The sequence below is a fragment of the Pseudophryne corroboree genome, chromosome 4, assembly GCF_028390025.1.
Source record: "Pseudophryne corroboree isolate aPseCor3 chromosome 4, aPseCor3.hap2, whole genome shotgun sequence".
NCBI lineage: Eukaryota > Metazoa > Chordata > Amphibia > Anura > Myobatrachidae > Pseudophryne > Pseudophryne corroboree.
In genome coordinates, this window is record NC_086447.1 from 144,402,521 (window position 1) to 144,429,861 (window position 27,341).

The window sequence follows — 27,341 nt, forward strand, 5'->3', positions numbered from 1 at the left end:
CGCAGGAGACAGGGCACATCTAAATAAAGCTTTTAGGATCACATGGTGCGTACTGGCTCCTCCCCCTATGACCCTCCTCCAAGCCTCAGTTAGGTACTGTGCCCGGACGAGCGTACACAATAAGGAAGGATCTTGAATCCCGGGTAAGACTCATACCAGCCACACCAATCACACCGTACAACTTGTGATCTGAACCCAGTTAACAGTATGATAACAAAAAACGAAGTAGCCTCTGAAAAGATGGCTCACAACAATAGTAATAACCCGATCTTTGTAACAATAACTATGTACAAGTATTGCAGACAATCCGCACTTGGGATGGGCGCCCAGCATCCACTACGGACTATGAGAAATAGAATTATCGGTAAGTAAATTCTTATTTTCTCTAACGTCCTAGTGGATGCTGGGACTCCGTCAGGACCATGGGGATTATACCAAAGCTCCCAAACGGGCGGGAGAGTGCGGATGACTCTGCAGCACCGAATGAGAGAACTCCAGGTCCTCCTTAGCCAGAGTATCAAATTTGTAAAATTTTACAAACGTGTTCTCCCCTGACCACGTAGCTGCTCGGCAAAGTTGTAATGCCGAGACCCCTCGGGCAGCCGCCCAAGATGAGCCCACTTTCCTTGTGGAGTGGGCCTTTACAGATTTAGGCTGTGGCAGGCCTGCCACAGAATGTGCAAGTTGGATTGTGCTACAGATCCAACGTGCAATCGTCTGTTTAGACGCAGGAGCACCCATCTTGTTGGGTGCATATAATATAAACAACGAGTCAGATTTTCTGACTCCAGCTGTCCTTGAAATATATATTTTTAATGCTCTGACAACGTCCAGTAACTTGGAGTCCTCCAAGTCGCTAGTAGCCGCAGGCACCACAATAGGCTGGTTCAAGTGAAAAGCCGAAACCACCTTAGGGAGAAAATGAGGACGTGTCCGCAGTTCTGCCCTGTCCGAATGGAAAATCAGATATGGGCTTTTGTATGATAAAGCCGCCAACTCTGAAACTCTCCTGGCTGAAGCCAGGGCCAATAGCATGGTTACCTTCCATGTAAGGTATTTTAAATCTACCGATTTTAGAGGCTCAAACCAATGAGATTTGAGAAAATTCAAAACTACGTTCAAATCCCACGGTGCCACTGGAGGCACTATTGGGGGTTGTATATGTAGTACACCTTTGACAAAAGTTTGTACTTCAGGCACTGATGCCAATTCCTTCTGGAAGAAGATTGATAAGGCCGAAATTTGAACTTTAATGGACCCCAATTTTAGGCCCATAGACAATCCTGCTTGCAGGAAATGTAAGAATCGACCCAATTGAAATTCTTCCGTTGGAGCCTTCTTGGCCTCACACCACGCAACATATTTCCGCCAAATGCGGTGATAATGTTGTACAGTCACTTCCTTTCTAGCCTTAATCAAGGTAGGAATAACTTCCTCTGGAATGCCCTTTTCTTTTAGAATCCGGCGTTCAACCGCCATGCCGTCAAACGCAGACGCGGTAAGTCTTGGAACATACAAGGTCCCTGCTGAAGCAGATCCCTTCTTAGAGGTAGAGGCCACGGATCCTCCGTGAGCATCTCCTGAAGTTCCGGATACCAAGTTCTTCTTGGCCAGTCCGGAGCCACCAGTATTGTTCTTACTCCTCTTTTCCGTATAATTCTCAGTACCTTTGGTATGAGAGGCAGAGGAGGGAACACATACACTGACTGGTACACCCACGGTGTTACCAGAGCGTCCACAGCTATTGCCTGAGGGTCTCTTGACCTGGCGCAATATCTGTCCAATTTTTTTGTTGAGGCGAGACGCCATCATGTCCACCTTTGGTTTTTCCCAACGGTTCACAATCATGTGGAAGACTTCTGGATGAAGTCCCCACTCTCCCGGGTGAAGGTCGTGTCTGCTGAGGAAGTCTGCTTCCCAGTTGTCCACTCCCGGGATGAACACTGCCGACAGTGCTATGACATGATTCTCCGCCCAGCGCAGAATCCTTGCAGCTTCTGTCATTGCTCTTCTGCTTCTCGTGCCGCCTTGTCGGTTTACGTGGGCGACTGCCGTGATGTTGTCCGACTGGATCAACACCGGCTGACCCTGAAGCAGCGATTTTGCCAGGCTTAGAGCATTGTAGATCGCTCTTAGCTCCAGTATATTTATGTGAAGGGACGTCTCCAGGTTTGATCACACGCCCTGGAAGTTTCTTCCCTGTGTGACTGCTCCCCAGCCTCGTAGGCTGGCATCCGTAGTCACCAGGACCCAGTCCTGTATGCCGAATCTGCGGCCCTCTAACAGATGGGCACTCTGCAACCACCACAGGAGAGACAACCTTGTTCTTGGTGACAGTGTTATCCGCTGATGCATGTGCAGATGCGATCCGGACCATTTGTCCAGCAGATCCCACTGAAATGTCCGTGCATGGAATCTGCCGAATGGAATCGCTTCGTAAGAAGCCACCATCTTTCCCAGGACTCTTGTGCATTGATGTACTGACACAGTTCCTGGTTTTAGGAGGTTCCTGACAAGTTCGGATAACTCCCTTGCTTTCTCCTCCGGGAGAAACACCTTTTTCTGAACCGTGTCCAGAATCATTCCCAGGAACAGCAGACGAGTTGTCGGGGTCAATTGAGATTTTGGAAGATTCAGAATCCACCCGTGTTGCTGAAGCACTACCTGGGTTAGTGCTACACCGACTTCCAGCTGTTCTCTGGACTTTGCCCTTATCAGGAGATCGTCCAAGTAAGGGATAATTAATACGCCTTTTCTTCGTAGAAGAACCATCATTTCGGTCATTACCTTGGTAAAGACCCGAGGGGCCGTGGACAAACCAAACAGCAGCGTTTGAAACTGATAATGACAGTCTTGTATCACGAACCTGAGATACCCTTGGTGTGAGGGGTAAATTGGGACATGCAGATAAGCATCTTTTATGTCCAGGGACACCATGAAGTCCCCTTCTTCCAGATTCGCTATCACTGCTCTGAGTGACTCCATCTTGAACTTGAATTTCTGTATGTACAGGTTCAAGGATTTCAGGTTTAGAATAGGTCTTACCGAACCGTCCGGCTTCGGTACCACAAATAGTGTGGAATAATACCCCTTTCCCTGTTGTAGGAGGGGTACCTTGACTATCACCTGCTGAGAATACAGCTTGTGAATGGCTTCCAAAACCGACGTCCTTTCTGAGGGAGACGTTGGTAAAGCAGACTTTAGGAACCGGCGAGGGGGAGACCTTTCGAACTCCAACATGTAACCCTGAGATATTATCTGCAGGATCCACGGGTCCACTTGTGAGCGAGCCCACTGATTGCTGAAAATCTTGAGTCGACCCCCCACCGCTCCTGAGTCCGCTTGTAAAGCCCCAGCGTCATGCTGATGGCTTTGTAGAACCCGGGGCGGGCTTCTGGTCCTGGGCAGGGGCTGCTTGCTGCCCTCTCTTACCCTTTCCTCTGCCTCGCGGCAGATAAGACTGTCCTTTTGGTCGCTTGTTTTTATAGGAGCGAAAGGACTGCGGCTGAAAAGACGGTGTCTTTTTCTGTTGGGAGGGGGTCTGAGGTAAAAAAGTGGATTTGCCGGCAGTTGCCGTGGCCACCAGGTCCGAAAGACTGACCCCAAATAATTCCTCTCCTTTATATGGCAATACTTCCATATGCCTTTTGGAATCCGCATCACCTGACCACTGTCGCGTCCATAAACTTCTTCTGGCAGATATGGACATCGCGCTTACTCTTGATGCTAGAGTACAAATATCCCTCTGAGCATCTCGCATATAAAGAAAGGCATCCTTTAATTGCTCTAGAGTCAATAAAATACTGTCCCTATCCAGGGTATCAATATTTTCAGTCAGAGAATCCAACCACACTACCCCAGCACTGCACATCCAGGCTGAGGCTATTGCCGGTCGCAGTATAACACCAGTATGTGTGTATATACTCTTCAGTGTAGTTTCCAGCCTCCTATCTGCTGGATCCTTGAGGGCGGCCGTATCAGGAGACGGCAACGCCACTTGCTTTGATAAACGTGTGAGCGCCTTATCCACCCTAGGGGGTGTTTCCCAGCGCGCCCTAACCTCTGGTGGGAAAGGGTATAATGCCAATAACTTCTTGGAAATTAGCAGTTTTCTATCTGGGTTAACCCACGCTTCGTCACACACGTCATTCAATTCCTCTGATTCTGGAAAAGCTACAGGTAGTTTTTTCACCCCCCACATAATACCCCTTTTTGAGGTACCAGCAGTATCAGAGATCTGCAAAGCCTCCTTCATTGCCGTGATCATATAACGTGTGGCCCTATTGGAAAATACGTTTGTTTCTTCACCGTCGACACTAGATTCATCTGTGTCGGTACCCGTGTCGACTGACTGAGGTAAGGGACGTTTTACAGCCCCTGACGGTGTCTGAGACGCCTGAGCCGGTACTAACTGGTTTTCCGGCCGTCTCATTTCGTCAACTGACTTTTGTAATGTGCTAACATTATCACGTAATTCCATAACTAAAGCCATCCATTCCGGTGTCGACTCCCTAGGGGGTGACATCACCATTACCGGCAATTGCTCTGCCTCCACACCAACATCGTCCTCATACATGTCGACACACACGTACCGACACACAGCAGCCACACAGGGAATGCTCTAATCGAAGACAGGACCCTCTTAGCCCTTTGGGGAGACAGAGGGAGAGTTTGCCAGCACACACCAAAAACGCTATAAATGTATATAAACAACCCTAGAAGGTGTTGTTTTTGATATAAGCGCTTTTAATATATCAATATCGCCAAATTATGCCCCCCTTCTCTTTGTTACCCTGTTTCTGTAGTGCAGTGCAGGGGAGAGTCCTGGGAGCCTTCCTCACCAGCGGAGCTGAGCAGGAAAATGGCGCTGAGTGCTGAGGAGAATAAGCTCCGCCCCTTTTCCGGCGGGCTTTTCTCCCGGGTTTTAAGAAAACTGGCCTGGGTTAAATACATACATATAGCCTTAATGGCTATATGTGATGTATTTATTTTGCCACTAAAGGTATTTAATATTGCTGCCCAGGGCGCCCCCAGCAGCGCCCTGCACCCTCCGTGACTGAATCAGTGAGACGTGTAGCAACAATGGCGCACAGCTGCAGTGCTGTGCGCTACCTTCATGAAGACTGAGGAGTCTTCTGCCGCCTGCTTTCCGGACCTCCGTCTTCAGCGTCTGTAAGGGGGATCGGCGGCGCGGCTCCGGGACGAACCCCAGGAGGACCTGTGTTCCGACTCCCTCTGGAGCTAAGTGTCCAGTAGCCTAAGACTCCAATCCATCCTGCACGCAGGTGAGTTGGAAATCTCTCCCCTAAGTCCCTCGATGCAGTGATCCTGTTGCCAGCAGGATTCACTGAGATTTAAACCTAAAAAAACTTTTTCTAAGCAGCTCTTTAGGAGAGCCACCTAGATTGCACCCTTCTCGGACGGGCACAAAAACCTAACTGAGGCTTGGAGGAGGGTCATAGGGGGAGGAGCCAGTACGCACCATGTGATCCTAAAAGCTTTATTTAGATGTGCCCTGTCTCCTGCGGAGCCCGCTATTCCCCATGGTCCTGACGGAGTCCCAGCATCCACTAGGACGTTAGAGAAAAAGATTTACCGGTAGGTTTAAAATCTTATTTTCTCTTACGTCCTAGAGGATGCTGGGGACTCCGTAAGGACCATGGGGATTATACCAAAGCTCCAAAACGGGCGGGAGAGTGCGGATAACTCTGCAGCACCGATTGAGCAAACATGAGGTCCTCATCAGCCAGGGTATCAAACTTGTAGAACTTTGCAAAGGTGTTTGAACCTGACCAAGTAGCTGCTCGGCAAAGCTGTAATGCCTAGACACCTCAGGCAGCCGCCCAAGAATAGCCCACCTTCCTAGTGGAATGGGCCTTTACAGAATTTGGTAACAGCAATCCAGCCGTAGAATGAGCCTGCTGAATCGTGTTACAGATCCAGCGAGCAATAGTCTGCTTAGAAGCAGAAGCGTCAACCTAGTCGGCTGCATACAGGACAAACAGTGCCTCTGTTTTCCTAACCCGAGCCGTTCTGGCCACATAAATTTTCAATGCCCTGACCACATCAAGGGACTCGGAATCCTCCAAGTCCCGCGTAGCCACAGGCACCACAATAGGTTGGTTCATATGAAAAGATGAAACCACCTTTGGCAAAAATTGACGACGAGTCCGCAACTCCGCTCTATCCACATGGAAAATCAGATAGGGGCTTTTGTGAGATAAAGCCGCCAACTCCGACACTCGCCTTGCCGATGCCAAGGCCAACAACATGACCACTTTCCAAGTGAGAAACTTTAATTCCACAGTTTGAAGAGGCTCAAACCAGTGAGACTTAAGGAACCGTAACACCACGTTAAGGTCCCAGGGTGCCACTGGAGGCACAAAAGGAGGATGAATATGCAGCACTCCCTTCACAAAAGTCTGTACTTCTGGGAGAGAAACCAATTCCTTCTGAAAGAAAATGGATAGGGCCGAAATCTGAACCTTAATGGAGCCTAATTTTAGGCCCAAATTCACTCCAGTCTGTAGGAAGTGAAGGAAACGGCCCAGATGGAATTCTTCCGGATGAGCATTCCTGGACAAACACCAAGATACATACTTCCTCCATATACGGTGATAATGTTTTGCTGTCACGTCCTTCCTAGCCTTTATCAGAGTAGGAATGACATCATCCGGAATGCCCTTTTCCGCTAGGATCCGGCGTTCAACCGCCATGCCGTCAAACGCAGCCGCGGTAAGTCTTGGAACAGACAGGGCCCCTGTTGTAACAGGTCCTCTCTGAGAGGAAGAGGCCACGGATCTTTAGTGAGCATTTCCTGCAGATCCGGATACCAGGCCCTTCGAGGCCAATCTGGAACAATGAGAATTGTCTGTACTCCTCTTCGTCTTATGATTCTCAATATCTTGGAGATGAGAGGAAGAGGAGGAAACACATAGACCGACTGGAACACCCACGGTGTCACCAGGGCGTCCACTGCTACCGCCTGAGGGTCCTTTGACCTGGCGCAATACCTCGGTAGTTTTTTGTTGAGGCGGGACGCCATCATGTCTATCTGAGGCAGTCCCCACTGACTTGCAATCTCTGCGAAGACTTCCTGATGAAATCCCCACTCTCCTGGATGTAGATCGTGTCTGCTGAGGAAGTCCGCTTCCCAGTTGTCCACTCCCGGAATGAAGACTGCTGCCAGAGCGCTTACATGAATTTCCGCCCAGCGAAGAATCCTGGTGGCTTCTGCCATTGCCACTCTGCTCTTTGTTCCGCCTTAACGGTTTACATGAGCTACTGCGGTGATGTTGTCTGACTGAATCAGAACCAGTAGGTCGCGAAGCAAATTCTCCGCTTGACGAAGGCCGTTGTATATGGCCCTTAATTCCAGTACGTTGATGTGTAGACAAGCCTCCTGGCTTGACCAGAGACCTTGGAAGTTTCTTCCCTGTGTGACTGCTCCCCAACCACGGAGGCTCGCGTCCGTGGTTACCAGAACCCAGTCCTGAATGCCGAACCTGCGACCCTCTAGACGGTGAGCACTCTGCAGCCACCACAGGAGAGATACCCTGGCCCTGGGGGACAGGCTGATCATCTGATGAATCTGTAGATGTGACCCAGACCACTTGTCCAGAAGGTCCCACTGAAAAGTCCTCGCATGGAACCTGCCGAATGGAATGGCCTCGTAAGACGCCACCATCTTTCCCAGAACTCGAGTGCAGTGATGCACCGACACCCTTTTTGGCTTCAAGAGGTCCCTGACCACGTTCTGGAGTTCTTGGCCTTTTCCATCAGGAGATAAACCCTTTTCTGGTCTGTATCCAGAATCATGCCTAAGAAAGGCAAACGGATCGTCGGAACCAACTGTGACTTCGGGATATTGAGAATCCAGCCGTGCTGCTGCAACACGTGATCACGGAAAGTGATACGCTGTTCAGCAACTGCTCTCTTGATCTCGCTTTTATTAGGAGATCGTCCAAGTACGGGATAATTGTGACTCCCTGCTTGCGCAGGAGCACCATCATTTCCGCCATTACCTTGGTGAAAATCCTCGGGGCCGTGGAAAGCCCAAACGGCAACGTCTGAAATTGGTAATGACAATCCTGTACAGCAAATCTCAGGAACGCCTGATGAGGCTCTGAGCGATTCCATCTTGAACTTGAACCTTTTTTAGTATAGGTCTAAGGATTTTAAATTTAAAATGGGTCTGACCGAACCGTCCGGTTTCGGGACCACAAACAGGGTTGAGTAATACCCCATCCCCTGCTGAAGCAGGGGAACTTTGACCACCACTTGTTGAAGACACAATTTTTGAATTGCATTTAAAACTATCTCCCTCTCTGTGGAAGAAGCCGGTAGGGCCGATTTGAAAAACCGGCGAGGAGGCACCTCTTCGAATTCCAGCTTGTAACCCTGGGAAACAATGTCTATTGCCCACGGATCCACCTGTGATTGAACCCAGACGTGGCTGAAAAGTCGAAGACGTGCCCCCACTGGGGCGGAATCCCTCAGCGGAGCCCCAGCGTCATGCAGTGGATTTTGTAGAAGCCGGGAAGGACTTCTGCTCCTGGGAACTAGCTGTAGTTGGCAGCTTTTTCCCCCTGCCCTTACCTCTGGCAAGAAAGGAAGATCCCCGTACTGCATCTGATAATATGGCGTTTTCTTAGGCTGTGAGGAAACATAAGGCAAAAAAGTTGATTTACCTGCAGTAGCTGTGGAAACTAGGTCCGTGACACCTTCCCCAAACAATTCCTCATCCTTGTAAGGCAAAACCTCCATATGCCTCTTCGAGTCGGCATCACCTGTCCATTGTCGGGTCTATAGGGCTCGTCTAGCAGAAATCGCCATAGCGTTGGCTCTGGAACCCAGTAGGCCAACGTCTCTCTGAGCATCTCTCATATATAGGACAGCATCCTTAATATGACCCAGGGTCAATAAAATGGTTTCCTTATCCAGCGTATCTATATCAGCAGATAAGGTATCTGTCCACGCTGCTACAGCGCTACAAACCCAAGCCGACGCTATCGCCGTTCTGATTAATGTACCAGTATGTGTGTAAATTGACTTCAAGGTAGTCTCTTGCCTGCGATCAGCAGGATCCTTGAGGGTTGCGGTATCTTGAGATGGCAGCGCTACCTTTTTGTATAAGTGTGTCAACGCTTTGTCCACCCTTGGGGAGGATTCCCACCGTATCCTGTCCTTAGCCGGGAAAGGATACGCCATAAGAATCCTTTTGGGAATCTGCAGTTTCTTGTCTGGAGTTTCCCAAGCCCTTTCAAACAGCTCATTTAGCTCATGTGAAGGGGGAAAAGTAACCTCAGGCTTCTTTTCTTTACACATGTGGACCCTCGTGTTAGGTACAGAGGGGTCATCTGTGATATGCAACACATCTTTTATTGCTATAATCATATAATGAATACTTTTAGCCAATTCTGGCTGCAACTTCGCATCATCATAGTCGACACTGGAGTCAGAATCCGTGTCGGTATCTGTGTCTACTACTTGGGATAGTGGGCGCTTATGAGACCCAGAAGGTCCCTGCGACATAGTGAAAGGCAGGGCTTGACTCCCTGTACATTCCCTGGACTCTGCTTTGTCCAACCTTTTGTGTAATAAATTCACATTTGCATTTAAAACATTCCACATATCCAACCAGTCAGGTGTCGGCGTTGCCGACGGAGACACCACACTCATTTGCTCTACCTCCTCCCTAGAAGAGCCTTCCGCTTCAGACATGCCGACACACGCGTACCGACACCCCACACACTCAGAGAAATCTCTAATCTGGAGACAGTTCCCCCACAAGGCCCTTTGGAGAGACAGAGAGAGGGCCCTTTGGAGAGACAGAAAGAGAGTATGCCAGCACACACCCAGCGCCAATGACTTTGGAAAAAATTCCAGGATAGATATAGCGCTTTATATATTATATATATATATATATATATATATATATATATATATATATATAATAAGATTTTACTCACCGGTAAATTTATTTCTCGTAGTCCGTAGTGAATGCTGGGGACTCCGTAAGGACCATGGGGAATAGACGGGCTCCGCAGGAGACTGGGCACTCTAAGAAAGATTTAGTACTACTGGTGTGCACTGGCTCCTCCCTCTATGACCCTCCTCCAGACCTCAGTTAAGGAAACTGTGCCCGGAAGAGCTGACATTACAAGGAAAGGATTTTGGAATCCAGGGTAAGACTCATACCAGCCACACCAATCACACCGTATAACTTGTGATAACATACCCAGTTAACAGTATGAACAACAACAGAGCATCAACCACGGATGCCAACATAACATAACCCTTTATTAAGCAATAACTATATACACTTATTGTAGAAAGTCCGCACTTGGGACGGGCGCCCAGCATCCACTACGGACTTCGAGAAATAGATTTATCGGTGAGTAAAATCTTATTTTCTCTAACGTCCTAGTGGATGCTGGGGACTCCGTAAGGACCATGGGGATTATACCAAAGCTCCCAAACGGGCGGGAGAGTGCGGATGACTCTGCAGCACCGAATGGGCAAACACAAGGTCCTCCTCAGCAAGGGTATCAAACTTGTAGAATTTTGCAAAGGTGTTTGAACCCGACCAAGTAGCTGCTCGGCAAAGCTGTAATGCCGAGACCCCTCAGGCAGCCGCCCAAGAAGAGACCACTTTCCTTGTGGAATGGGCTTTTACTGATTTTGGATGCGGCAATCCCGCCGCAGAATGAGCCTGCTGAATCGTGTTACAGATCCAGCGAGCAATAGTTTGCTTTAAAGCAGGAGCACCCAGCTTGTTGGATGCATACAGGATAAACAGCGAGTCAGTTTTCCTGACTCCAGCCGTTCTGGCCACATAAATCTTCAAAGCCCTAACTACATCAAGCAACTTGGAATCCTCCAAGTCACGAGTAGCCGCAGGCACCACAATAGGTTGGTTCAAATGAAAAGATGACACCACCTTCGGCAGAAATTGTGGACGAGTCCGTAATTCTGCCCTGTCCATATGGAAAACCAGATAGGGGCTCTTACATGACAAAGCCGCCAATTCTGACACACGCCTAGCCGAAGCTAAGGCCAATAGCATGACCACCTTCCACATGAGATACTTTAGCTCCACGGTCTTAAGTGGCTCAAACCAGTGGGATTTCAGGAAACCCAACACCACGTTGAGATCCCAAGGTGCCACAAAAGGGGGCTGAATATGCAGCACTCCCTTAACAAACGTCTGAACCTCAGGAAGAGAAGCCAGTTCTTTTTGAAAGAAAATGGATAGGGCTGAAATCTGGACCTTTATGGACCCCAATTTCAAGCCCATAGTCACTCCTGACTGTAGGAAGTGCAGGAACCGGCCCAGCTGGAATTCCTCTGTAGGGGGCCTTCCTGGCCTCACACCAACCAACATATTTTCGCCATATACGGTGATAATGTTTAGCCGTCACGTCCTTCCTAGCCTTTGTCAGCGTAGGAATAACCTCATCCGGAATGCCTTTTTCTGCTAGGATCCGGTGTTCAACCGCCATGCCGTCAAACGCAGCCGCGGTAAGTCTTGGAACAGACAGGGCCCCTGTTGCAACAAGTCCTGTCTTAGAGGCAGAGGCCAAGGGTCCTCTGTGAGCATTTCTTGCAGCTCTGGATACCAAGTCCTTCTTGGCCAATCCGGAACAATGAGTATTGTTCTCACTCCTCTTTTTCTTACGCTTCTCAGCACCTTGGGTATGAGAGGAAGAGGAGGAAATACATAGACCGACTGGAACACCCACGGTGTCATTAGTGCGTCCACAGCTATCGCCTGAGGGTCCCTTGACCTGGCGCAATACCTTTTTAGCTTTTTGTTGAAGCGGGATGCCATCATGTCCACCTGTGGCAGTTCCCATCGATTTGTAATCTGCGTGAAGACTTCTTGATGAAGTCCCCACTCTCCCGGGTGGAGGTCGTGCCTGCTGAGGTAGTCTGCTTCCCAGTTGTCCACTCCCGGAATGAACACTGCTGACAGTGCTTGCACGTGATTCTCCGCCCAACGAAGAATCCTGGTGGCTTCCGCCATCGCCACCCTGCTTCTTGTGCCGCCCTGGCGGTTTACATGAGCCACTGCGGTGATGTTGTCTGACTGAATCAGCACCGGTTGGTTGCGAAGCAGAGGCTCCGCTTGACTCAGGGCGTTGTATATGGCCCTTAGTTCCAGGATATTTATGTGCAGACAAGCCTTCTGACTTGACCACAACCCTTGGAAGTTTCTTCCCTGAGTGACTGCCCCCCATCCTCGGAGGCTCGCTTCCGTGGTCACCAGGACCCAGTCCTGTATGCTGAACCTGCGGCCCTCGAGAAGGTGAGCACTCTGCAGCCACCACAGAAGAGACACCCTGGCCCTGGGGGATAGGGTGATCAGCCGATGCATCTGAAGATGCGATCCGGACCACTTGTCCAACAGATCCCACTGAAAGATCCTCGCATGGAACCTGCCGAAGGGAATGGCTTCGTATGATGCCACCATCTTTCCCAGGACGCGCGTGCAGTGATGCACCGACACCTGTTTTGGTTTTAAGAGGTCTCTGACTAGAGTCACGAGCTCCTGAGCCTTCTCCGCCGGGAGAAACACCTTCTTCTGGTCTGTGTCCAGAATCATGCCCAGAAAGGGCAGACGCGTCGTAGGAATCAGCTGCGACTTTGGAATATTCAGAATCCAGCCGTGCTGTTGCAACACTTCCTGAGAGTGTGCTACGCTGATCAGCAACTGCTCTCTGGACCTCGCCTTTATGAGGAGATCGTCCAAGTATGGGATAATTGTGACTCCTTGCTTTCGAAGGAGCACCATCATTTCCGCCATTACCTTGGTAAATATTCTCGGTGCCGTGGACAGCCCAAACGGCAACGTCTGGAATTGGTAATGACAGTCCTGTACCACAAATCTGAGGTACTCCTGATGAGGTGGATAAATGGGGACATGCAAGTAAGCATCCTTGATGTCCAGAGACACCATAAAATCCCCCTCTTCCAGGCTTGCAATGACCGCTCTGAGCGATTCCATTTTGAACTTGAATCTTTTCAGATAAATGTTCAGGGACTTTAAATTCAATATGGGTCTGACCGAACCGTCCTGTTTCGGTACCACAAACATTGTGGAATAGTAACCCTTTCCCTGTTGAAGGAGGGGAACCTTTACCATCACCTGCTGGAGATATAACTTGTGAATTGCCGCTAACACTACCTCCCTTTCCATGGGGGAAGCTGGCAGGGCCGATTTGAGGTAACGGTGAGGGGGCATCACTTCGAATTCCAGCTTGTATCCCTGAGACACAATCTGTATAGCCCAGGGATCCACCCGTGAGCGAACCCACTGGTGGCTGAAATTTCGGAGACGCGCCCCCACCGCTCCTGGCTCCACCTGTGGAGCCCCAGCATCATGCGGTGGATGTAGTGGAAGCCGGGGAGGACTTCTGTTCCTGGGAACTAGCTGTATGGTGCAGCTTCTTTCCTCTACCCCTGCCTTTGGCAAGAAAGGATGCACCTCTGACTTTCTTGCTTTTTTGTGATCGAAAGGACTGCATTTGGTAATACGGTGCTTTCTTAGGCTGTGAGGGAATATATGGCAAAAAATTTGACTTCCCAGCCGTAGCTGTGGAAACTAGGTCCGAGAGACCGTCCCCAAACAATTCCTCACCCTTATAAGGTAAAACCTCCATGTGCTTTTTAGAGTCAGCATCACCTGTCCATTGCCGAGTCCACAGGACCCTTCTGGCAGAAATTGACATTGCATTTATTCTAGAGCCCAGTAGGCAAATGTCCCTCTGGGCATCCCTCATATATAGGACAGCGTCTTTTATATGCCCCAGGGTCAGTAAAATAGTATCCTTGTCCAAGGTATCCAGTTCCTCAGACAGATTATCTGCCCATGTTGCTACAGCACTACACATCCAGGCCGACGCAATTGCCGGCCTCAGTAGAGTACCTGAATGTGTATAAACAGACTTCAGGATACTTTCCTGCTTCCTATCCGCAGGATCCTTTAGGGAGGCCGTATCCTGTGACGGCAGGGCCACCTTCTTAGATTATCGTGTCAAAGCTTTGTCTACCCTAGGGGAGGATTCCCAGCGCATCCTGTCCGTTGGTGGGAAAGGGTACGCCATAAGTAAGTAACCTTTTGGAAATCAGCACTTTCCTATCAGGAGAATCCCACGCTTTTTCACATAACTCATTTAACTCATGTGAAGGGGGAAAAGTGACCTCATGCTTTTTCTCCCCAAACATATAAACCCTCTTGTCAAGGACAGGGTTTACCTCTGATATATGCAATACATCCTTCATTGCTATAATCATGTAGCGGATGGCTTTAGCCATTTTAGGCTGCAATTTTGCATCATCGCCATCGACACTGGAGTCAGAATCCGTGTCGATATCTGTGTCAACAATTTGGGATAGTGGGCGCTTCTGAGACCCTGACGGCCTCTACGCTGTAGGATCAGGCATGGGCTGAGACCCCGACTGTCCCAAGGTTTCTGCTTTATCCAACCTTTTATGCAAGGAGTTTACATTATCATTTAACACCTTCCACATATCCATCCAATCAGGTGTCGGCGCCGTCGGCGGAGACACCTCATTCATCTGCACCTGCTCTGCCTCCACATAGCCCTCCTCATCAAACATGTCGACACAAGCGTACCGACACACCACACACACAGGGGATGCTCTATATGAGGACAGGACCCCCACAAGGCCTTTTGGAGAGACAGAGAGAGAGTATGCCAGCACACACCCCAGCGCTATATAACCCAGGAATTACACAGTAACTTAGTGTTTACCCAGTAGCTGCTGTATATATGATTAATGCGCTAAATTTATGTGCCCCCCCTCTCTTTTTACCCTCTTTGTACCGTGAGTCTGCAGGGAAGAGCCTGGGGAGCTTCCTCTCAGCGGAGCTGTGGAGAGAAAATGGCGCTGGTGAGTGCTGAGGAAGAAGCCCCGCCCCCTCAGCGGCGGGCTTCTGTCCCGCGATTTGGTGTAAAAATAATGGCGGGGGCTCATGCATATTACAGTGCCCAGCTGTATATATGCTGCTTTTTGCCAGGAGGTACTCAATTGCTGCCCAGGGCGCCCCCCCCCCTGCGCCCTGCTCCCTACAGTGACCGGAGTGTGTGGGTTAGTGTGGGAGCAATGGCGCACAGCTGCAGTGCTGTGCGCTACCTCATATGAAGACAGGAGTCTTCTGCCGCCGATTTTGACGTCTTCTTGTTTCACCCGCCAGCTTCTGTCTTCTGGCTCTGCGAAGGGGACGGCGGCGCGGCTCCGGGAACGGACGACCAAGGTTAAGTTCCTGTGTTCGATCCCTCTGGAGCTAATGGTGTCCAGTAGCCTAAGAAGCGCAACCTAGCCGCAGTTAGTAGGTTTGCTTCTCTCCCCTCAGTCCCACGTAGCAGAGAGTCTGTTGCCAGCAGAAGCTCTCTGAAAATAAAAAACCTAACTAAAATACTTTCTTAATAGCAAGCTCAGGAGAGCTCACTAGAATGCACCCAGCTCCTTCCGGGCACAGATTCTAACTGAGGTCTGGAGGAGGGGCATAGAGGGAGGAGCCAGTGCACACCAGTAGTACTAAATCTTTCCTAGAGTGCCCAGTCTTCTGCGGAGCCCGTCTATTCCCCATGGTCCTTACGGAGTCCCCAGCATCCACTAGGACGTTAGAGAAATATATATATTGATTGCGCCAAATTATGTGCCCCCCCCTTCTTTAAAACCCTCTGTCACCGTGTTCAGCAGGGGAGAGTCCGGGGAGCCAGATTCTCAGCGTGTGCTGTGGAGAAAATGGCGCCGGTTAATGCTGAGGGATCAAGCTCTGCCCCCTCAGCGGCGGGCTTCGGTCACGCTCAGATCCATTCAAAAACTGGCGGGGGATACCCATGTACAGCCCACAGAGCCAATATATCTATTTTTGCCAGTCCTAGAGGTGTAAATTGCTGCCCAGGGCGCCCCCCCTGCGCCCATCAGTGCGTGCCGTGTGTGTTCTGTGTGGGAGCAATGGCGCGCAGATTTACCTCAGTGAAGATCTGAAGTCTTGTGCCGCCTCTGAAGTCTTCTATCTTCTTATACTCACCCGGCTTCTATCTTCCGGCTCTGTGAGGACGGCGGCGTCGCTCCGGGATGAACAGCGAGGAGAGACCTGCGTTCCGACTCCCTCTGGAGCTAATGGTGTCCAGTAGCCTAAGAAGCAGAGCCTAGCATTTAAGTAGGTCTGCTTCTTTCTCTTCAGTCCCTCGATGCAGGGAGCCTGTTGCCAGCAGGCTCCCTGAAAATAAAAAACCTAACAAAATTCTTTCCTTCAGGAAACTCAGGAGAGCTCCCTGTAGTGCACCCAGTCGTCTCTGGGCACAGTATCAAAACTGAGGTCTGGAGGAGGGGCATAGAGGGCGGAGCCAGTGCACACCCATATCTAAAGTTCTTTTTAGTGCCCATGTTTCCTGCAGAGCCCGTATATTCCCCATGGTCCTTACGGAGTCCCCAGCATCCTCTAGGACGTAAGAGAAAAATGCAGTTACTGGCTTGTATTTAGTATAAAGTTGGGTTCTCATCCGAGATATCCGCCTACTGAGCGGCCGATTCAGGCACGCATAAACACTTACCAATTGGTCGCTCGATATGTTGTCCTAATGTGACAGCTGTGACATTATCACTGCAGCCAGTGTACAGGTGGTCAGTGGACCACCCATGGATATATTGGACATAGGCTGTGCTGCAGATCCCCGATGCTACATATCTGGGAGAGGCATCATTCCCAGATATATCAAGGGGGATCACACAAGCTAGCGATATAGGGATCGATTTACGGGTGGTGTTCAGCATGCTGGCCGTTGGGATCCCGGCGCTTATTATACCGGCGCCAGAATCCCAACACCTGGCATACCGACACCTATTCTCCCTCTTGGGGGTCCACGACCCCCCTGGAGGGAGAATAGATAGCGGCGCACCACCATGCCTACAAGGGGCTCATTTGCGCTCGCCGAGCTGTCGGTATGCCGGTGGTCGGGATTCCGGCGCCTGTATGCTGGTCACCGGCATACCATACTACACCCCTATTTACTAAGCCTTGGATGGAGATAAAGTGGACAGAGATAAAGTAGCAGCCAATCAGCTCCTAACTGTCATTTTTCAAACACAGCCTATGACATGGCAGTTAGATTCTGATTAGCAGGTACTTTATCTCCGTCCAAGGCATAGTAAATACTGTAGACACCTTATTGTTCATTTGCTCGAACGGACAATATATCGACCCAGTGCATACCCAGCTTTAGCCCCACTGAGACAATGCCCACCCCTGCCAGCTGCTCATCAGCGTAGTGGAGAGTATGTCACTCCTCCTGAGGAGTGCCTATATGCATCACTACATGTATAACTGTACCTGGGAGTGCAGCTATGAAACTGGTTATCTGCAACACATGCACACTAGCATGGTAACCATTCCCCATAGTCACACCCTGAGCACTCACCCGCAGCCTCTGCACCTGACAGCCGGGGCCTCTTTCACCTGTTCTTCCCCTACACAGCACTCAGCAGCAGCCACTGCCGGCATCCATTGCCCATGCGCAGAAGCCGGTCCATACCGCGCTTGCGCGATTCCTACCCTAAATGCATCTGTACGCATGTGCGATAGAGGGTGAGTATGGGTTTGCGATAAGCACAACCAAATATTCACTCAACTTTATTTACAACGAAACACGTTGTAGGACGAAGCAGGAAGTAACCTTGGTACGGGAGCCGAGGGGAGCCAAAAATAAACAAACGCATAACTAAAATTAGCATTTCAAAAGCAGAGTGTCACCTGAAGTGCCCAGTGGGAGAGAGATGGAGGACGATGCACCTGTCATCTACGGGCTGGAATTTCAGGTGAGCCCTCTTCTGCATTTCCACATGTCAGTGTCATATACTGTGTGTGTTTGTAACATAGAGAGTATGATCATTGCAGATTCTGGCGTGCTGTCTACTGAGATGATTTCAGTCTGGAATATCTATCTATCTATACTGTGTATGTGTGTGTGTATATATATATATATATATATATATATATATATATATATTTATTTCTCTAACGTCCTAGTGGATGCTGGGGACTCTGTAAGGACCATGGGGAATAGACGGGCTCCGCAGGAGACTGGGCACTCTAAGAAAGAATTAGTACTACTGGTGTGCACTGGCTCCTCCCTCTATGCCCCTCCTCCAGACCTCAGTTAGAATCTGTGCCCGGAAGGAGCTGGGTGCATTTTAGTGAGCGCTCCTGAGCTTGCTATTAAGAAAGTATTTTAGTTAGGTTTTTTTATTTTCAGAGAGCTTCTGCTGGCAACAGACTCTCTGCTACGTGGGACTGAGGGGAGAGAAGCAAACCTACTAACTGCGGCTAGGTTGCGCTTCTTAGGCTACTGGACACCATTAGCTCCAGAGGGATCGAACACAGGAACTTAACCTTGGTCGTCCGTTCCCGGAGCCGCGCCGCCGTCCCCCTCGCAGAGCCAGAAGACAGAAGCCGGTGGGTGAAGCAAGAAGACGTCAAAATCGGCGGCAGAAGACTCCTGTCTTCATATGAGGTAGCGCACAGCACTGCAGCTGTGCGCCATTGCTCCCACACTAACCCACACACTCCGGTCACTGTAGGGTGCAGGGCGCAGGGGGGGGGGCGCCCTGGGCAGCAATTGAGTACCTCCTGGCAAAAGCAGCATATATACAGCAGGGCACTGTATATATGCATGAGCCCCCGCCATTTTTTACACCAAATCGCGGGACAGAAGCCCGCCGCTGAGGGGGCGGGGCTTCTTCCTCAGCACTCACCAGCGCAATTTTCTCTCCACAGCTCCGCTGAGAGGAAGCTCCCCAGGCTCTCCCCTGCAGACTCACGGTAGAAAGAGGGTAAAAAGAGAGGGGGGGGGGGGGGCACATACATTTAGCGCATTAATCATATATACAGCAGCTACTGGGTAAACACTAAGTTACTGTGTAATTCCTGGGTTATATAGCGCTGGGGTGTGTGCTGGCATACTCTCTCTCTGTCTCTCCAAAAGGCCTTGTGGGGGTCCTGTCCTCATATAGAGCATCCCCTGTGTGTGTGGTGTGTTGGTACGCTTGTGTCGACATGTTTGACGAGGAGGGCTATGTGGAGGCAGAGCAGGTGCAGATGAATGAGGTGTCTCCGCCGACGGCGCCAACACCTGATTGGATGGATATGTGGAAGGTGTTAAATGATAATGTAAACTCCTTGCATAAAAGGTTGGATAAAGCTGAAGCCTTGGGACAGTCGGGGTCTCAGCCCATGCCTGATCTTACAGCGCAGAGGCCGTCAGGGTCTCAGAAGCGCCCACTATCCCAAATTGTTGACACAGATATCAACACGGATTCTGACTCCAGTGTCGATGGCGATGATGCAAAATTGCAGCCTAAAATGGCTAAAGCCATCCTCTACATGATTATAGCAATGAAGGATGTATTGCACATATCAGAGGTAAACCCTGTCCCTGACAAGAGGGTTTATATGTTTGGGGAGAAAAAGCAAGAGGTGACTTTTCCCCCTTCACATGAGTTAAATGAGTTATGTGAAAAAGCGTGGGATTCTCCTGATAGGAAAGTGCTGATTTCAAAAAGGTTACTTATGGCGTACCCTTTCCCGCCAACGGACAGGATGCGCTGGGAATCCTCCCCTAGGGTAGACAAAGCTTTGACACGCTTATCTAAGAAGGTGGCCCTGCCGTCACAGGATACGGCCTCCTTAAAGGATCCTGCGGATAGGAAGCAGGAAGGTATCATGAAGTCTGTTTATACACATTCAGGTACTCTACTGAGGCCGGCAATTGCGTCGGCCTGGATGTGTAGTGCTGTAGCAGCATGGACAGATACTCTGTCTGAGGAACTGGATACCTTGGACAAGGATACTATTTTGCTAACCCTGGGGCATATAAAAGACTCTGTCCTATATATGAGGGATACCCAGAGGGACATTTGCCTACTGGGCTCTAGAATAAATGCAATGTCGGTTTCTGCCAGAAGGGTCCTGTGGACTCTGCAATGGACAGGTGATGCCGACTCTAAAAAGCACATGGAGGTTTTACCTTATAAGGGTGAGGAATTGTTTGGGGATGGTCTCTCGGACCTAGTTTCCACAGCTACGGCTGGGAAGTCAAATTTTTGCCATATGTTCCCTCACAACCTAAGAAAGCACCGTATTACCAAATGCAGTCCTTTCGATCACAAAAAAGCAAGAAAGTCAGAGGTGCATCCTTTCTTGCCAGAAGCAGGGGTAGAGGAAATAAGCTGCACCATACAGCTAGTTCCCAGGAACAGAAGTCCTCCCCGGCTTCCACTAAATCCACCGCATGACGCTGGGGCTCCACAGGTGGAGCCGGAAGCGGTGGGGGCGCGTCTCCGAAATTTCAGCCACCAGTGGGTTCGCTCACAGGTGGATCCCTGGGCTATACAGATTGTGTCTCAGGGATACAAGCTGGAATTCGAAGTGATGCCCCCTCACCGTTACCTCAAATCGGCCCTGCCAGCTTCCCCCATGGAAAGGGAGGTAGTGTTAGCGGCAATTCACAAGTTATATCTCCAGCAGGTGGTGGTAAAGGTTCCCCTCCTTCAACAGGGAAGCGGTTACTATTCCACAATGTTTGTGGTACCGAAACAGGACGGTTCGGTCAGACCCATATTGAATTTAAAGTCCCTGAACATTTATCTGAAAAGATTCAAGTTCAAAATGGAATCGCTCAGAGCGGTCATTGCAAGCCTGGAAGAGGGGGATTTTATGGTGTCTCTGGACATCAAGGATGCTTACTTGCATGTCCCCATTTATCCACCTCATCAGGAGTACCTCAGATTTGTGGTACAGGACTGTCATTACCAATTCCAGACGTTGCCGTTTGGTCTGTTCACGGCACCGAGAATATTTACCAAGGTTATGGCGGAAATGATGGTGCTCCTTCGAAAGCAAGGAGTCACAATTATCCCATACTTGGATGATCTCCTCATAAAGGCGAGGTCCAGAGAGCAGTTGCTGATCAGCGTAGCACACTCTCAGGAGGTGTTGCAACAGCACGGCTGGATTCTGAATATCCCAAAGTCGCAGCTGATTCCTACGACGCGTCTGCCCTTTCTCGGCATGATTATGGACACAGACCAGAAGAAGGTGTTTCTCCCGGCGGAGAAGGCTCAGGAGCTCGTGACTCTAGTCAGAGATCTCTTAACACCAAAACAGGTGTCGGTGCATCACTGCACGCGAGTGTTGGGAATGATGGTGGCGTCATACGAAGCCATTCCCTTCGGCAGGTTCCATGCGAGGATCTTTCAGTGGGATCTTTTAGACAAGTGGTCCGGATCGCATCTTCAGATGCATCGGCTGATCACCCTATCCCCCAGGGCCAGGGTGTCTCTTCTGTGGTGGCTGCAGAGTGCTCACCTTCTCGAGGGCCGCAGGTTCGGCATACAGGACTGGGTCCTGGTGACCACGGATTCAAGCCTCCGAGGGTGGGGGGCAGTCACTCAGGTAAGAAACTTCCAAGGGTTGTGGTCAAGTCAGGAGGCTTGTCTGCACATCAATATCCTGGAACTAAGGGCCATATACAACGCCCTGAGTCAAGCGGAGCCTCTGCTTCGCAACCAACCGGTGCTGATTCAGTCAGACAACATCACCGCGGTGGCTCATGTAAACCGCCAGGGCGGCACAAGAAGCAGGGTGGCGATGGCGGAAGCCACCAGCATTCTTCGTTGGGCGGAGAATCACGTGCAAGCACTGTCAGCAGTGTTCATTCCGGGAGTGGACAACTGGGAAGCAGACTTCCTCAGCAGGCACGACCTCCACCCGGGAGAGTGGGGACTTCATCAAGAAGTCTTCACGCAGATTACAAATCGATGGGAACTGCCACAGGTGGACATGATGGCATCCCGCCTCAACAAAAAGCTAAAAAGGTATTGCGCCAGGTCAAGGGACCCGCAGGCGATAGCTGTGGACGCACTAGTCACACTGTGGGTGTTCCAGTCGGTCTATGTATTTCCTCCTCTTCCTCTCATACTTAAGGTGCTGAGAATCGTAAGAAAATGAGGAGTGAGAACAATACTCATTGTTCCGGATTGGCCAAGAAGGACTTGGTACCCGGATCTGCAAGAAATGCTCACAGAGGACCCATGGCCTCTGCCTCTCAGAAAGGACCTGTTGCAACAGGGGCCCTGTCTGTTCCAAGACTTACCGCGGCTGCGTTTGACAGCATGGCGTTTGAACGCCGGATCCTAGCGGAAAAAGGCATTCCGGATGAAGTTATTCCTACGCTAATAAAGGCTAGGAAGGACGTGACAGCAAAACACTATCACCGTATATGGCGAAAATATGTTGCTTGGTGTGAGGCCAGGAAGGCCCCTACAGAGGAATTCCAGCTGGGCCGGTTCCTGCACTTCCTACAGTCAGGAGTGACTTTGGGCTTGAAATTGGGGTCCATAACGGTCCAGATTTCAGCCCTATCCATTTTCTTTCAAAAAGAACTGGCTTCTCTTCCTGAGGTTCAGACGTTTGTTAAGGGGGTGCTGCATATTCAGCCCCCTTTTGTGCCACCAGTGGCACCTTGGGATCTCAACGTGGTGTTGGGTTTCCTGAAATCCCACTGGTTTGAGCAACTTAAGACCGTAGAGCTAAAGTATCTCACGTGGAAAGTGGTCATGCTATTGGCCTTAGCTTCGGCTAGGCGTGTGTCAGAATTGGCGGCTTTGTCATGTAAAAGCCCCTATCTGGTTTTCCATATGGACAGGGCAGAATTACGGACTCGTCCACATTTTCTGCCGAAGGTGGTGTCATCTTTTCATTTGAACCAACCTATTGTAGTGCCTGCGGCTACTTGTGACTTGGAGGATTCCAAGTTGCTTGATGTTGTCAGGGCTTTGAAGATTTATGTGGCCAGAACGGCTGGAGTCAGGAAAACTGACTCGCTGTTTATCCTGTATGCATCCAACAAGCTGGGTGCTCCTGCTTCAAAGCAAACTATTGCTCGCTGGATCTGTAACACGATTCAGCAGGCTCATTCTGCGGCGGGATTGCCGCATCCACAATCAGTAAAAGCCCATTCCACAAGGAAAGTGGTCTCTTCTTGGGCGGCTGCCCGAGGGGTCTCGGCATTACAGCTTTGCCGAGCGGCTACTTGGTCGGGTTCAAACACCTTTGCAAAATTCTACAAGTTTGATACCCTGGCTGAGGAGGACCTTGTGTTTGCCCATTCGGTGCTGCAGAGTCATCCGCACTCTCCCGCCCGTTTGGGAGCTTTGGTATAATCCCCATGGTCCTTACGGAGTCCCCAGCATCCACTAGGACGTTAGAGAAAATAAGATTTTACTCACCGGTAAATCTATTTCTCGTAGTCCGTAGTGGATGCTGGGCGCCCGTCCCAAGTGCGGACTTCTTCTGTAATACTTGTATATAGTTATTGCTTAATAAAGGGTTATGTTATGTTGGCATCCGTTTGTTTGATGCTCTGTTGTTGTTCATACTGTTAACTGGGTATGTTATCACAAGTTATACGGTGTGATTGGTGTGGCTGGTATGAGTCTTACCCTGGATTCCAAAATCCTTTCCTTGTAATGTCAGCTCTTCCGGGCACAGTTTCCTTAACTGAGGTCTGGAGGAGGGGCATAGAGGGAGGAGCCAGTGCACACCAGTAGTACTAATTCTTTCTTAGAGTGCCCAGTCTCCTGCGGAGCCCGTCCATTCCCCATGGTCCTTACGGAGTCCCCAGCATCCACTACGGACTACGAGAAATAGATTTACCGGTGAGTAAAATCTTATTATATATATATATATATAAAAAAACAAAAGTCCAACAATGTGGAGGTGCACTCATCCAATCAAATGATTTTTCGCAAGTTCATTTTTTTCTCACAGTAGCTTTATTGCAGTCAAGATTAGGCTTATTTAATCGACGTTTCGATCCTCAGTTTGGGATCTTTATCAAGATAAGCTTCCAATTTATACACAATATTTTGAGAACATCATATATTGATTATCAGGCCAATCAATATGTCAGGTTCAGACAATACCCGGGCTTCTCAGCTCCACTGTGGCTGTAGAGGTTGTGAGGACCAGATCACTAGTGTGTTGATCCTGGTTGTCTAAGTTGTCCCATGGTTGTGAACTCTAATAAACATAAGTAATCTCCATTTGAATATGGCCTCAATAACTGTACAGCCCGGGTATTGTCTGAACCTGACATATTGATTGGCCTGATAATCAATATATGATGTTCTCAAAATATTGTGTATAAATTGAAAGCTTATCTTGATAAAGATCCCAAACTGAGGATCGAAACGTCGATTAAATAAGCCTAATCTTGACTGCAATAAAGCTACTGTGAGAAAAAAATGAACTTGCGAAAAATCATTTGATTGGATGAGTGCACCTCCACATTGTTGGACTTTTGTTTGAATATCGTGGGTCTACCGTCTTATGGAGATTTCCACTAGGAGCACCCCACCGTTGTTTTAAAATTCAGATGCGAGTGCAGGAATATACTTGTTGTATATATATATATATATATATATATATATATATATACACTGCTCAAAAAAATAAAGGGAGCACTTAAACAACACAATGTGACTCCAAGTCAATCACACTTCTGTGAAATCAAACTGTCCACTTAGGAAGCAACACTGATTGACAATCAATTTCACATGCTGTTGTGCAAATGGAAGAGACAGGTGGAAATTATAGGCAATTAGCAAGACACCCCCAATAAAGGAGTTGTTCTGCAGGTGGTGACCACAGACCACTTCTCAGCTCCTATGCTTTCTGGCTGATGTTTTGGTCACTTGTGAAAGCTGACGGTGCTTTCGCTCTAGTGGTAGCATGAGACGGAGTCTACAACCCACACAAGTGGCTCAGTTAGTGCAGCTCATCCAGGATGGCACATCAATGCGAGCTGTGGCAAGAAGGTTTGCTGTGTCTGTCAGCGTAGTGTCCAGAGCATGGAGGTGCTACCAGGAGACAGGCCAGTACATCAGGAGACGTGGAGGAGGCTGTAGGAGGGCAACAACCCAGCAGCAGGACCACTACCTCCGCCTTTGTGCAAGCAGGAACAGGAGGAGCACTGCCAGAGCCCTGCAAAATGACATCCAGCAAGCCACAAATGTGCATGTGTCTACTCAAACGATCAGAAACAGACTCCCATGAGGGTGGTATGAGGGCCCGACATCCACAGGTGGGGTTTGTGCTTACAGCCCAACACCGTGCAGGATGTTTGGCATTTGCCAGAGAACACCAAGATTGGCAAATTCACCAGTGGTGCCCTGTGCTCTTCGCAGAAAGCAGGTTCTCACTGAGCACGTGACAGTCTGGAGACGCCAAGGAGAACGTTTTGCTGTCTGCAACATCCTCCAGCATGACCGGTTTGGCAGTGGGTCAGTAATGGTGTGGGGTGGCATTTCTTTGGGGGGCTGCACAGCCCTCCATGTGCTCGCCAGAGGTAGCCTGACTGCCATTAGGTACCGAGATGAGATCCTCAGACCCCTTGTGAGACCATATGCTGGTGCGGTTGGCCCTGGGTTCCTCCTAATGCAAGACAATGCTAGACCTCATGTGGCTGGAGTGTGTCAGCAGTTCCTGCAAGACGAAGGCATTGATGCTATGGACTGGCCCGTCCGTTCCGCAGACCTGAATCCAATTGAGCCCATCTGGGACATCCTGTCTCGCTCCATCCACCAACGCCACGTTGCACCACAGACTGTCCAGGAGTTGGCGGATGCTTTAGTCCAGGTCTGGGAGGAGATCCCTCAGGAGACCATCCGCTCCCTCATCAGGAGCATGCCCAGGCGTTGTAGGTAGGTCATACAGGCACGTGGAGGCCACATACACTACTGAGCCTCATTTTGACTTGTTTTAAGGACATTACATCAAAGTTGGATCAGCCTGTAGTGTGTTTTTCCACTTTAATTTTGAGTGTGACTCCAAATCCAGACCTCCATGGGTTAATAAATTTGATTTCCATTGATAATTTTTGTGTGATTTTGTTGTCAGCACATTCAACTATGTAAAGAACAAAGTATTTAATAAGAATATTTCATTAATTCAGATCTAGGATGTGTTATTTTAGTGTTCCCTTTATTTTTTTGAGCAGTGTATTAAAATGTGCTGAAATGTTGGATTTACTTTAGAGATGTCATTGACATGTGAGATGAACTAGATAGTACACCGATCTAGCAAGGATTGACTTGCCTGCACAGTCTATCTTTTCTTGCGATGCCGACCTGGCGGGACTGCGCATCGGGATCGCAAGGTGACTTTCACCTTGCGATCTGCACTAACTTTTCTTGCGATTTTGACTATATAGTCAAAATCGAAAGAAAATATCTCACCGTGTGTACACACCCTTAGAGTTTCTGCGTGTTTAATAGTGCTGTAGACTCTTTGCTTCTGTTAAAATGAGTTGCTTGTAGCTTGTATATACCGAATCAACACATTAGCGCAGTTTTACTACTGAAAGGCAACAGCGCTAGTCATCTTTCTTCTTACCATACAAAATGCATACTGCACAATTGGTATTTTACAAGCATTTTTTTAAACTTATTGCTCGTTGTGTTCTTTGAAATTCTCCAGGTTAGTCATGAAATTTTTTTTAAAATATAAGATAGTGCAGCGAGAGGCAACGCTGAATTGCAAAAAATAACATTTACAAAAGGAGCCCCCAATCTGTATGTATTTGTACACATACAGTATGTGTGTATGTATATAGTGAGAAAGCAAAACAAACATACTAGATAGATAAGGCTGGTAGCTGGTCTGCTCTTGCTTTGCTCCGTCAGTAAGGCTCCTCTGCGACCTATAGACGCAGATGTGCGATGATGTCATCTTTCCCACAGACAGCAGAGGGACTGGAGGAGGCAGGAAGGGTTAAATCAATCATTCCCTTTTGCGCCGCCCACCCACAACTGCATCACTGATATGGGTGGTCACGGCGCCGGCAGACGGCGCAGCAACCATAGGGATGCCAGAGAAGCCAGCCTCAGCCTTCTCTTCAATTTATAGGATTCAAGCAGCGAGAGGGCGAGCCACACAGAGCAAGGTGGGTGGGCTGGCAGAGTCCGGTCAGCCACTTCCTGCATTGCGGCTCGTGCTCGGACACTGTGAGAGACTGACACACAGCCCGCGGCAGTATAGATGCTGTGAGCGGGCGGCTGAGGCGGTGCAGCAGAAGCCTGGCTGCAGGGCTCTCTACTTAAATAGGCTGCCTGTGTGTAGATATGGTGGGCGGGCGGGCGGAGGCGAAACTGATACCAGTACCGCCCCGTTCCAGCCCACTTTAACATATATATATATATATATATATATATATATATATATATATATATATATATATATATATATA

General features: G+C 49.4%; 2 protein-coding genes across 3 annotated transcripts in view; one reads left to right on the top strand and one right to left on the bottom strand.

The window, feature by feature from the left end:
* TRAPPC12 (trafficking protein particle complex subunit 12) overlaps positions 1-17,638 on the bottom strand; it is a 298,877-nt gene extending 281,239 nt beyond the window's left edge. The window contains exon 1 of one of the 2 annotated variants that reach the window (XM_063915478.1): positions 17,457-17,638. Coding sequence is in view for 1 of the 2 variants with exons in the window: in XM_063915477.1 (XP_063771547.1) it covers positions 17,369-17,435 (67 nt within the window). In the remaining variant the exon portion in view is untranslated. The other variant, XM_063915477.1, reaches the window with a different exon arrangement.
* A 43-nt stretch (positions 17,639-17,681) lies between these two features.
* Positions 17,682-27,341, top strand: part of EIPR1 (EARP complex and GARP complex interacting protein 1) — a 568,820-nt gene continuing 559,160 nt past the window's right edge. The window contains exon 1 of the mRNA XM_063915479.1: positions 17,682-17,853. Within this exon, the coding sequence (XP_063771549.1) occupies positions 17,812-17,853 (42 nt within the window). The 5' untranslated portion in view covers positions 17,682-17,811. The remainder of the gene's footprint in view (positions 17,854-27,341) is intronic.